Source organism: Equus przewalskii, chromosome 17 (genome assembly GCF_037783145.1).
Source record: "Equus przewalskii isolate Varuska chromosome 17, EquPr2, whole genome shotgun sequence".
In the NCBI taxonomy this organism is placed as follows: domain Eukaryota; kingdom Metazoa; phylum Chordata; class Mammalia; order Perissodactyla; family Equidae; genus Equus; species Equus przewalskii.
In genome coordinates this window covers 34,170,285-34,184,087 of record NC_091847.1, presented here as the reverse complement: position 1 = coordinate 34,184,087, position 13,803 = coordinate 34,170,285, and the positions used below count along the sequence as shown (strand labels likewise).

Below are 13,803 nucleotides of genomic sequence, written 5' to 3'. Positions count from 1 at the left end.
GTGTTGAACATCCCATGATTATGCTAAAACCTGTTTTGTTTTAAACAGTATGGGTTGAAACATTTTAAAATGCAGTATGTGCTTTCCTGCAGGTTTATAAGGGACATAATTGATCTTAAGATGTTTCACAAATTTCATTATTTAAGCTGAAGTGATGTTCTGAAATACCTAGTATAATATTTTTTAGCCTATTTAGATATCTAGAGCTGCTTACTGTTACCCTAAACAATCCTGGAAAGTAACCTTAAAATTTTTTTAATTACTTCTTAAATGCTTTGGTTTACCATTGATGTCCATAGTAGCTTCATTTGATAGCTCTCAGTAACTAAAGAAAACTTTCCTTTTTACATACAGGCTTTGTTTTCCTTTTTAAATACAATTTTAAGTTACTAGTTTCTAAAAGTAAAGATTATTCATATGAACTTGGTGATTAATGTGCATTTCCCCTTGTGTCTTAAGGGGGTTGTAGGAGTAGTTTAGGACAATGCCATCTAACAGAACTTTCTGCAGTGATGGAAATGTTCTGTAATCTGTTTTGTTGACTAGTAGCCACTAGACACGTAATTATTGAAGACTTGAAATGTGGCTAGTGCAAAGGAGGAACTGAACTTTTAAGTTTTACTTAATCTTAATTAAATTTTAATTTAAACAGGGATGTGTGGTGGCTAATGGATACTGTATTGTACAGCACAAGTCTGGAGCTTAGATAGTTGAAGTTCCTGGAAACCTAAAGCATAGAATCAGAGGTCCAAGGCATTTTGTGCCTCATTAATATAGCAGAGGAAGAGGAATTAGTCAAGATAGACACCTGTAATAACAAGAAGAGAAACAAAAGGTGTGAATACTTCTCAAACCTGCTCCAAGTGAGTTGGCAAATTGAAAGCTCATAGTGCCACTTAATTCTGAAATTGCTTTGCACTATAGATGATTATTTTCTAGGAGAGAGAGCAAGCACATAGGTCATAAGGGACAGTCTTAGGATATCACACATCTAGTGTGACAGGATGAGGAGGAAGAAATAGTATGTATAAATATTTTAAAACTCAAGAACGGTATGATTTTTTCACATTGTAAATATTGTTCCTCTTATTTTTTTTTTTTAGGTACAGCATCTGGTGCAGTAAGTACCTCTGGAATATATGTATTTCCTTATACTTCTTTAGCCTACTACACCAATCCTTATTTCTATTTTAATGATTATTTACTAAGTTGAACCCTTTTTCTTTCTTTTGTATGCCAAAGATTGAAAAATTGTTTAATTTATTTTAAAATCTAATTTTGATGGGACTTAATGAGAGAAAAGGGAATCAGATCGATACTGGTTTTCACAAGGATTTGAATTCTCCCTGTCACAATTAGAAGGGAAACAAAACTTGTAGGGACGTGGTGATTAACCTAATAATTTTTGGTTAAGCATTATATTAGAACTCTCTATATAAAAATTTATGTACCCTTGTTTGTTGCTGTAAACCTTTCTTAATACGTAGTAGTTTAAAATACTCTTTTGCTTGTACCTTACTTTGCACAATGTCAGGAAGACAAATAGAATTTTCAAAATTGCTTGGATTTTTTTTTTCTTTTTAGGAAAAGGGGGAACCATATTGCTGTGCTGCATTTTTTCCCCTCAATACTTGATTTTAAGATAGTAGTCTTCCAGGTCTTTTTGCTAATGCTTCTGTATGTGGAATCCGTACACATTTTTATGGTGTTTTGGGAAAATAACGTAAGCCTGAGGCCTCATTTAAAGATAGCTATTTTATGACTATTGATAATAGCCCCATTCTTTAGCCTCAAGGTTTTTTTGTTTTGGTTTTCTTTAGTTCTTAAAGATCAATGAAAAGAAGAGTTCATACATATAATCTAATTTAATCAAAACAGTCCCGAGAGGTAGCTCTTACCCTCACATTATTGTTGAGAAAATGAGAAAGCTGTGAATTGATCAAAAATACCTTAATACTTTAAATTTATGGGGAAAAATTGTGTTTTTATCTGGGATTATGTTTAATTCATTTCAGTTTCAGAAGAATTCATATTTTCATACTTTACTATTAAACTTTCCCATCCAAAAATGCTGTGTATTTGTTTGAAAACTTCCTGTTGTTTGTTTTGTTCTTCCTTTTAAAATTTCAGGTTCACAAATTTAAGTTACTTGTACTCTTTATATTATGGTCATTATCATTGGTCCATGGAGGATCCGTCACATTTTTTCTCTTTATTTTCCATCTTCCTTCTCATATACACTCCCCAATAGTAACTCACTTGGATATATGTCCTAGGACATGTATGTATTGGGAGAAGCTTATGAAACTTTTTTGTTAGGCTTTTCTTGTGTTTTTTCTTTCTTCTTCTTTTTTTAAATTCTTCATCTTTATTTGTTTTATTGAAGTACAATTGACGTATAACAGGCATACAACATAATGGTTTGATATTTGTATACATTGCAAAATGATCACCACTATGTCTAGTTAACATCCATTACCACACAGTTATGTTTTTTTCTTGTGATGAGGACTTTTAAGATGTACTCACTTAGCAACTTTCAGATATGCAATATAGTCACCATGCTGTGCATTACATCCCCATGACTTATTTATTTTATAGCTGAAAGTTTGTGTGTTTTGACCCCCTTTGCCCATTTCACCCCCTCCAACCTCCCATCCCCAGGAACCACCAGTCTATTCTCTGTGTCTATGAGCTTGGTTTGTTTGCTTTGTTTTTTAGATTCCAAATAAGTGAAATCATAAAGTATTTGTCTGACTTATTTCACTTAGTATAATGCCCTCAAGGTCCATCCATGTTGTTGTAAAAGGCAAGATTTCATTCTTTTTTTAATGACTGAATCGTGTTCCATTGTATGTACAGTCATGCATGACTTAACAGTGATGGATTCAGAGAAATGCGTCATTAGGCAATTTTGTTGTTGTGCAGATGTCATAGAGTGTACTTATACAGACCTAGATGGTATAGCCTGCTACACACCTAGGCCATATGTTACTAGTCTTTTAGGACCACTGTCACATGTGTAGTCTTTCTTTGACCAAAATGTCGTTATGCAGTACATAACTGTATATACCCCATCTTCTTTATCCATTCATCTACTGACAGGTTATTTCCATATCTTGGCTATTGTAAATATAGGTTATTTCCATATCTTGGCTGTTGTAAATATTGCTGCAGTGAACATGGGGCTGCATATATCTTTCCTCGATGTTTGTTTTGCTTTCTTCAGATAAATTCCCAGAAGTGGAGTTGCTGGGTGATGTGATAGTTCTATTTTTAATTTTTTGAAGAACCTTCATACTGTTTTCCATAGTGGCTGCACCAATTTACATTCCCACTAACAGTGCACAAAGGTTCCCTTTTCTCCACATCCATGCCAACACTTGTTATTTTTTGTCTTTTTGATAATAGCCATTCTAAGAGATGTGAAGTGATAACTCTTTGTAGTTTTGATTTTGCATTTCCCTGGTGTTTAGTGATGTTGAACATCTTTTCATGTGCCTGTTGGCCATCTGTATATCACCTTTGGAAAAATCTCTATTTGGATCATCTGCCTATTTTTGAGTTGTATTTTCTTTTCTATTGAGTTGTATGAGTTATTTTGTATTTTGCATATTAACCCTTTGTCGGACATACAATTTCAAATGTTTTCTCCCATTCGATAGGTTGCCTTTTCATTTTTTTGATGATTTCCTTTGCTGTGCAGAAGCTGTTTAGTTTAATGTAGTTCATCTTGTTTATTTTTGCTTTTGTGTTGCCTTTGCTTTTAAAGTCGGATCCAAAAGATCATCACCAAGACCAATGTCAAGGAGCCTACTGCCTGTGTTTTCCTCTAGGAGTTTTATAGTTTCAAGTCTTAATCCATTTTGAGTTGATTTTTGTGTATGGTGTAAGATAGTGCTCCAGTTTCATTCTTTTGCATGTAGCTGTCCAGTTTTCCCAAAATCATTTATTGAAGAGACTGTCCTTTCCCCATTGTATATTCTTATCTCCTGTGTTGTAAATTGATTGACCATGTATGTGTGGGTTTATTTCTCTGCTCTCTGTTCTGTTCCATTGATCTATGTATCTGTTTTTATGCCAATACCATACTGTTTTCATTACTATGGCTTTATAATAATACAGTTTGAAATCAGCGAGCGTGATGCCTCCAGCTTCATTCGTCTTTCTCAAGATTGCTTTGGCTATTCTGAGTCTTTTGTGGTTCCGTACAGATTTTAGGACTGTGTGTTCTATTTCTGTGAAAAATGCCATTGCAACTTTGATGGGGATTGCACTGAATCTGCAGATTGCTTTGGGTAGTAAGGACATTTTAAAATATTAATTCTTCCAATCCATAAGCATGGAATATCTTTCCATTTGTTTGTGTCATCTTCAGTTTCTTTCATCTGTGTCTTAGAGTTTTCAGTATACTGGTCTTTCACCTCCTTGATTAAACTTATTCCTAGATGTTTTGTTCTTTTTGATGCAATTGTAAATGGGATTTTCTTCATTTTTTTTCCCATTTCTCTTTCTCATAGTTCATTGTTAGTTTATAGAAATGCAGCTGATTTTTGTACATGGATTTGTATCCTGCAGCTTTACTGAATTCGTTTGTTCTAACAGTTTTTTGGTGGAGTCTTTAGGATTTTCTATATAGAATGTGTGTTTTTCCTATAACTGGCATTGTATCTTACTCTGTGGCTTACCTGTTTTTCCCTTTTCTTTTTAATCACCTCAGTGTTTTTATTGGTCTCTGTGTTTTTCTTCATTATTTTTGAATCAGTTTGTCAAGTTGTCCAAAAAGTATTTTTGGTGTTTTGATTCAAGTTGCATTGAATTTATAAATCATGGGGACATATTAATAATAATGTCATCGTGTCAGTGAACATGGTAGTCAGATCTTCTTTTGTGTCTGTTCTATAATAGAGTTTAACATTTTCTCTGTTAAAGGCGGCTTGTGCATCCTTCATTCCATTAGTTAGAAATAATTGCATAAGATTTGGTGCTATTTTGAATCTTTCTGTTATGCTTTATAATGATCATTTTTATGTCTGTTTATCTAGCAGGTTTGCTGAAGTCTTTTTCCTTAGTGGGTTTTCTGTGTATGTTATGCTGTCATCCTGAAATAATGACAGTTTTGGCTCCTTCTAATCTTCTTATCTATTTCTACTTTTATTGTGTCAGCCAAAACCTCTAGTACTAAGGTGAGCAGTAGCAGTGATAAGCTGGCATCTTTATCTTGTTTCTTCTCTTAAAGGGAATTTGTATAAAATTTCTCCATTAAATATGTTTACTATAGCTTTTTGTTATGTAACCTTTATTAAGTTGAAGCTTGCTTCTGTTCCTGGTTTGCTGATAGATTTTAGTGTGTACTTATTTTTTAAATTCTCCAGTGCTTTTTTCTATCAACTAAGATGATCATATGGTATTTCCTGTCTAGTCTGTTAATGTGAAAGTACATAGATAAATATTCTGACATCAGTCATCTTTGCATTACTAAAGTGAGCCCTAGTTATTCATTATGTGTATTTGGGGTGTGTATATGTGCACACCATGTGTTTGATTTCTTCTGAATTCAGTCTGAATATCTTAATTTAAGTTGCTTGTGTCTGAGCAATAGCTCCTCTCTATCGGGTCTCTAGAACAACTTGTATAAATGACGAACACTTATTTCTTAACAGCTTGATAGAACACAACTAAAAACTGACTGGACCTAATAATTTTGAGGATAGAGGTTTTGGATTACCATTTCAATTTCTTTAGTGGTTATTAAGCTATTCCAGTTTTAGATTTCTTCTAATAATTTTATATTTTCCAGATATTTATATATTTCATTGAGGTTTAATAATTATTTAGCATAGAACTAGAAATCATAATAGCTACCATGATTTTTTTTTTTTGAGGGGGTACCAATTCAGTTTATCTGCTGTTTATTTCCTTCTTGGTTACTCTGTTGCTCTTTTTCTAACTTCTTGAGTGCTTAGCTCACTGATTTTCAGATACCTTTATTTTTTATACTGATTTAATTCTGTTGCGTAAGTTTTGACATACAGCGTTTTGATTGTCATGCAGCTCTCAATATCTTGTTTTCTTTATCCCTCATTTGATTTCTTTATTTAAGTGTTGTTTTTCTCAGTTTCCGGATGTGGGATTCTTTTAAAAGTACGCTTTGTTTTTTCGGGCAATTTTAAGTTCATAGGAAAATTGAGTGCAAAGTAGAGGGTTCCTAAATACCCCTCCCCCCACATACATACAGCCTCCTCTGCTGTCAGCATCTCCCACCACAGTGGAACATTTGTTACAATCAAAGATGCATTGAAACTTCTTAGCACCCAAAGTCCAGTTTACATTAGTGTTCGCTCTTGGTGTTCTACATTCTGTGAGTCTGGCAAATGTATAATCATGTGTATCCATCATGATAGTGTCATTAAGAATAGTTTCACTGTCCGGGGCCGGCCCAGTGGTCCAGTGGTTAAGTGCACACGTTCCACTTCTCGGCGGCCTGGGGTTCGCCAGTGCGGATCCTGGAAGTGGACATGGCACCGCTTGGCAAAAACCATGCTGTGGCAGGCGTCCCACGTATAAAATGGAGGCAGATGATCGTGGATGTTAGCTCAGGGCCAGTCTTCCTCAGCAAAAAGAGGAAAATTGGCAGTAGTTAGCTCAGGGCTAATCTTCCTCAAAAAAAAAAAGAATCATTGCCCTAAAAAAATCTTGTGCTCTACCTATTCATCCCTCTCCCCACCTCCACCTCCCACCCCTGGCAATCTTCTGATCTTTTTACTGTCTCCATAGTTTTACCTTTTTTTGAATGTCGTATAGTTAGAATCATATAGAACGTGGCCTTTTCCGTTTGGCCTCATTCACTTAGTAATAGGCATTTAAGTTTCCTCAATTTCTTTTCGTGGCTTGATAGTTCATTTCTTTTTAGCACTGAATAAAATAATAATAATAGCAATGAATAGTATTCCATTGTCCGGATGTGCCACAGTTTATTTATCCATTCACCTACTGAAAAACTTTTTTGTTGCTTCTAAGTTTTGGCAATTATGAATAAAGCTGCAATAAACGTTTGTGTGCTGGTTTTGATATGGACATAAGCTTTCGACTCATTTGGGTAAATACTAAGGAGCATGATTGCTTGGTCACATGATAAGAGTGTATTTGGTTTTTCTAAGAAACTACCTAACTGTCTTCCAGAGTGGCCGTGCCATTTTGAATTCCCACCAGGAATAAATGAGAATTCTGTTGCTCCATGTCCTCACCAGCATTTGGTGTTGTAGGTGTTTTAGATTTTTGTCTTTTTAATATGTGTTTAGAGGATCTTGTTATTTCAATTTATAATTCCATAATAATGTATGATGTGTTGAACATCTTTTAATGTACTTATTTGCCATCTTTATGTCTTTTTGGTGAGATGTCCAGATCTTTTTCCATTTTTTAATTGGGTTCATTTTCTTAATGTTAAGTTTAAAGAGTTCTTTTATATTTTGGATAAGTCTTTTATCATTATCAGATGTGTCTTTTGTAAATACGTCCTCCCAGTTTGTGGCTTTTCTTCTCATTCTCTGGGCTGTGTTTTTGGGAGAGAAGAAATTTCTAATTTTAATGACTTCCAGCCTCTCAATTACTTCTTCCATGGATCGTGTCTGTGGGTAACTAATGTTTGTAAGGTATGCTTTTTTACATTATGATCAGAAAGCACAGTCTATAAGATGTTGATTCTTTGCGGTTTATTAAAGCTTCATTTATGTTCTGTTTTATGACCAGTCTTTACGAATATTTGTGTACTGTTAATTTATTTTGTTATTCCTGTATCGTGGCATATTTTTCATCTGCTTGATCTACCTAACAAGAGGGGTGTACTAAAATCTTTAACTTGAAAAGATATTTTTATTTCTTTTTGCCTTGTAAAAACTTGTTTTACTGTAAAAAAATAATTTTCCTGGGGCCGGCCCGGTGGCGCAGCAATTATGTGCACACATTCTGCATGTTTTGAATACTGACAGTTGACTTACTGAATGGTAAGGTTCTAGTCTATGAGTGACAGTTTGTGCAGATATTGTCTATTTTTTATCTAAGTGATATATTAGAAAATGATAGTGGCTGGCCCAGAGGCACAGCGGTTAAGTGCACATGTTCTGCTTCGGCAGCCCAGGGTTCACAGGTTTGGATCCTGGGTGCAAGCATGGCACTGCTTGGCAAGCCATGCTGTGGTGGGTGTCCCGCATATAAAGTAGAGGAAGATGGGCATGGATGTTAGCTCAGGGCCAGTCTTCCTCAGAAAAAAGAGGAGAGTTGGCAGCGGATGTTAGCTCAGGACTAATCTTCCTCAAAAAAAAAAAACAAAACAATTTCCCATTTTTATTACAAGCTAGTTATGTCACTTCAGAAATTTTGTATATTTATCTTTAGCCAGCTTTATTATCAGATTCTCTGGATACTTAGAATAGCTGTTTTTTTAAACTAGATTTCACTTGAGTCTTCAGCAGTAAAAGCAAGAGAATTTATCTCTTTCCCCATATTTATATGAGTCATTTCATTTTTATTGCGATGCTGTATTTGTTGAATGATAGTGATTGCAGACTCATGTTTTGGCCATGATTTTAATGGAAATGGCCTTAGAATGATTTTTATTGGCTTTTGAAAAATTTCCCTTACCGTTTAGATATATCTCCTTTTATTCTTTTATTTGAGGATTTTTGTTTTTATATTTTGGATATTGGTGAACTGTCACAATTTTCAGGATGTGATTTGATCATACCCAGTCTATTTATGCGAACATGTCATTGGTTTTTATTTCATTTGTTAATAGAAATAATTTCTTTTATGGATTCCCAATATTGTACCACAAGTTGCACTTCCACAATAAATTCTACTTGGTTAAGTGTATATACATTGCAGGATTCTTTTGATTAATATTTTATTTAAATTCTTACATTTATATTCACAAGTAACATTTCCTGATTTTTTTTTTTTTGGTACCTTTACTGAGTTTTGTTTATTAAAGAGCTTTTCATCTTTTTCTGTGATCTGAAACAATGATACCGTATTTTTCTGTTCTTTAAATATTGTATATAGTATTCTGCTGTAAAATTGTCTGATTGAGTATCTTTTGTTTGCTTCTGTGGTAATTGGAATATTTGAGTGTGATGTGTTTCTGCTGGGGTGAATTTTAAGTAAAGTAATTTGCAAAGAAGTCATTTCCTCTAGATTTTGAAATTTGTTGTAAATCTGTTCTATGTCTGTGTTTATGTTCTTCCTTAATTCTGATCTTTTATTTTGGCTTCTTATTTTCCTTATTTAGAGTTGTGAGATTTTCTACCTAGTTAATGTTTAGATTTAGTCATTTTTTTCTCTTTCAGTTTCATTCACTTGAGCTTATACATTGTATGAATATATTTGTATTACATATACATAGTTAAGTTTGAGTGTACTGAATTTATTCACAACCCAATTGTTAACTGGCCTTTTTGAATCTGGAAAGTATATTAGCTTTCTTGATAATAATATATGTGCATTTTTTTCCTTATACCTAGGTTTTTTGTGGGGGGTGGGGGTGAGTTGCCTTTGAAGTATGTTCTGCATGTATTTTCTCACTACATCGTTTGTTACAAGGTCTTACTCTTTTTCTAACACTGCATCTTAATACATTTTCCATTATATTAAAAATAGATCTGCATAAGCTATGTCTATAGTACAAATGGGTCATATTTGGACTGTTTTCCTCTGAGTGCATGTTGAATTATCTCTCATTTTTCACCATTACAAGTAGTCTTGTGGAGAACATCCTTGTACAATTTTGAAACTATGTGAATGGGATTTTGAGAAGTGAAATTTCAGGATCAAGAGATTGTGTTTTAATTTTAAATTTTGATAAGATCTACTAAATTGCCCTTTAGAGAAATAATATTAATTTCATTCCCAACAGCAGTATGAGAGTACCCTTTTCTTCACACCCTTTTTACATTGTATACTAAAGTCTTTGTTCTTTGTCATTCATCTGAGGAGCAAAGTAGTTTTCATTTTAATGTGTGCTTCCTTGATTTACTAATGAAGTTGAACGTCTAATTATATTATTTGTATTGAGTTCTGTTAATGGCCGTGTTTATTTTTCCTTTAGATTGTCTTACTGATTGTGGCAGATTTTTGTGTATCTTTTGATATACAAAAGAAATATGATATACAAAAGATATACGATAAGAAAGTAACATGTCCAAGGTAACATAGCTAGCTAGTGAGTTCATTACAACATTGTCTTTAGGTATATCTATAGGTATTTTGTATATTTATAGGATAATGATTTTTTAATCTCTCATTTTGCAAATATAAAATCTTAACTTTTGATTCCCCAGAACTGCCATTTGTGTCAACAATATTTTATTAGTACAGTAAATGTCTCAGTAATAAAATAATTTTGGGAATGGTGTCATCTGTGACAAAAGTGCAGAGTAATACTAAAGCTTCATTGCAAGGAATATCTTAATAATTCCTGCAAGGTCCCAAAGCAACTAACCTTAAGGTTAAAAGTAATATCGTGGCTTTAGCCCATTCAAAATACACATCCAAGTCTTTGTTAGGTTTTCCCCAGTTCTGCAAGGGCAGTCTACGTCTTTGATAAGCAGCATTTGCTTATGGCTCTGGAGAGGTCTTGTGTTTAAAACAAAAATAGTAATTTTATAGGAAAATAAGTTTTGTGAATAGACAATGCTAATATGACTATCAGTACTTAATAACTCCTTGCATAAGTCATATTTTATCTTATGAAGATAACTTTCTAGTTGTAGTTGTTGATATATCCCTTAATGTTTTATGCCATTTTTCGTGTTATACTCAACGTTCAGATACATTTGTTTTTAAATTTTCCTTTTAAAATACTAATTATTAGTTTTGGCAAGAAGCAAGATAAACTACAGTTTTACTTCAAGTTGCACATTCGATACTTTGAAGGAAAAGGAGTAAAAACTTTATCAAATAAATCATTTTTCTCACTTGAGAATTGACTTGTATAAATGAATTTAGTATATTAGTTAAAACATTAGTGCAGAATTTATATTCCTGTCTGGAATGATTATTTCTATCAATGCAAAGAGTTGGAACCTTCCTCCTTAATAGGACCTTAGTTTGAGCCAGGACAATGTTGTAATGAACTCACTAGCCACCTATGTTACCTTGGGCATGTTACTTTCTTATGCTCCGTTTTCTCTTCTATAAAGTGGAGATAATAAATACTACCTCATGGGGTTATTAAAATAATTAACTTAGAATTGATGCAAAGCAATTAGCACAGGGTTTAATATTTAGTAGTTAATCAGGAATTTATCTGTCCTTATTGATAATTAGACTGTCCCTGAATACAGCAAGCATGAAACATTAATTCAGGGTGGGTAAAATGTGATCTTTAGGACAGAGATGACTAATTGTTCTAGTTTTATCATTTATTTCCTGAAACACTATGAGCCAGTTAGCAAACCTCCTAAGTCTTGGTTTTCGTACTTGAAAAATGGTCATACCTGCTTTGTAGTGTTAGTTGTAAGGCTCAAATAAAGTAATAGATAGTGAATACTAAATTGCTTACTGTTTACTAAATTGCTTTACTGATTTGTATACTTCCCTTCTTTTTCCCCATTACTTGGTCAAGTATACATTGCCCCTTCTTTTTTATTCCGTGATCTCATAAGTTTATTTCTGGTGAACTTCCTCTTGATGCTTTTAGCAGATGTGACTTGAGAAGTTTAAATGTGATTTTGGAACTTATAGTAGACTTTTCATTAGATAGTGCAGTTCTGAGATGCTACTGAGTTCATTTTTTTAAAAATAAAGAAATAGAAAACTCAATGCCATTTAATTTATGATATAAAGCATTACTCATTACATTTAAATCTTCCATATATGTCTCTAATTGCATCACCTTTTGATTAGAATATGTTATAATAAATAGATGAGTGACAGCAAGCTAAATATTTTCCAGAGCTATTTAATTTTGCTTCAGAGAGATTATAGTTGTCATATCCTATACAAGGTGCTAGAAGCAAGTTAAAGAATTTAATACCCTTTGGAATTATCTAACTATCCCGCTACATCATTCAGAAATCTATTGTGTAAATAGTAGTGTCAGATGACTTAATGGATTTCTATGGGAAGGGCCAATCATTTTGTTATCAAACAGCTCAAATTTTATCAAGTGCTTTCTTTGAATTCTAATGGGTATAATTTCTTCACATTAACTCTAATTCTCTTAGAATTTAGGGAAAATAATCATTTTACCTCGTTTTTTGTTAAAGTTACATTGATTTCTGTGCTCCTTAAGTCATCTTTTCTTGTCCTCCATCCCCACGTTTTGCGAATGTTTCTTAATTTAGCTAGTTTTCAATTAGCATATTTATTTTCAGCATTAAATAAGTCTGAAATTGGGATGCATCCTATAATCCATAGTGTCTTATGATCTTCGTTCTCCAGGCAGCAGTTATGGCTTAGTTGTGCATAGTGAAACAGCAAAAGTGCCAACATCAGGAGAACGAATGTCAGTAGTTTGGAAGAAAATCCCAGAAATAATGGAACAGCACTCTTATATGAGCTAGGAGTAAAATGATTATGATGAGAGAGAGGAAAAGCAGTGGATCATGTGTTTAGCCCTATTCCCAAAGCAGGAATCAAAAGTATGTCTGCTCTGTTACTCAATAAAGTTGATAAGGAAGAAAGAAAGGTAGGTGAGCTTTAAATAAGTACAGAAGAAAATTAAGAATCAATACCGGTGGTTTTATTTTATGTTTTTTCTTTTAAAGAAATGCTGCATTCCTGACATTGTTGATGCCACAGAGGATGATATTGTATGGAATATAGTGGACATCAGCAAAATTTTGAGATACAAAAACTGTTCTCAATATGAAGTTTAAAAAATAGCTTAACCATTTCATTTGTCTGTTTTTCTTTATATGTATTCACAAAAGTGATATGTGATAAAACCAATGTCTCAGTAAAAGTAAATCTTTTCAAAAAGTTTAATGTGAAATCTGAGTGGTAAAAAGCATGAGATAGTTTGACAGTGATTTTACTTTTCTAGAGTTATGTACAATAATGTTTTATCTTAGATTTGAAGAAATGTGGTATAGGTCATGTCTGTAACTCTTTGAAGCACACTTTAGTTTGTTACCATCTGAAAAATCTGGTGCCCAGAACTGAACTTAGTATGTTTGATCTCATCCAGTAATTCATTCATTCATGATTCCTTGTAAAACTGCTTTTTTAAAACCACTTCATTAAGGTATGATTGACATACAAAAGCTGCACCTATTTAATGTGTACAACTGGATGAATTTGGGAATAAGTGTACACCTGTGAAACTATCACCACCACCAAGACCAGAGACATCTGTCACCTTCCGAAGTTTCCTCCCAGCCCTTTTATTATTATTTTGTGTGTGTGTGTGCACGTGCATGTATGTATGGTAAGCTTGTAAAACTCTTAACCAACCTTTATCTGAGAGATCATGTCTGTTGATGCTTGAAATTTTACTAGCACATTTTAGTAGGCTCTTAGTAGTTCTTTTGGACCCCAAGAGTGGATTTAATATGCTATATCAAGCAAGTTTCACATAAAACTTTGTCTCACCTTTCTTGTGGTGAGGAATTTAGATTCACATTTTGTTCCTATTAAGTTTCACCTTGTTGATTGTTAAACTCTGATTGTCATCCAAAAGCCATCCTTTCTAATTTTGACAGCTTCATCTTTGCCATGTTAATTTAAAACTTTACCTAACTTGATATAAATACTCTTTGGATTAGAGATGTTGAGCTCATGATTAATCTACCTATACTATAT

General features: G+C 33.4%; 1 protein-coding gene across 12 annotated transcripts in view; it reads left to right on the top strand.

Moving 5' to 3' along the window:
- Positions 1-13,803, top strand: part of PRPF40A (pre-mRNA processing factor 40 homolog A) — a 54,533-nt gene that overhangs the window by 17,399 nt on the left and 23,331 nt on the right. For 10 of the 12 annotated variants that reach the window (XM_070579806.1, XM_070579804.1, XM_008529595.2 and 7 more), the window contains one exon: positions 1,104-1,120. The exons of the other annotated variants lie outside the window; for them this stretch is intronic. In XM_070579806.1, the coding sequence (XP_070435907.1) occupies positions 1,104-1,120 (17 nt within the window). The remainder of the gene's footprint in view (positions 1-1,103; positions 1,121-13,803) is intronic. 12 annotated transcript variants of the gene reach the window in all.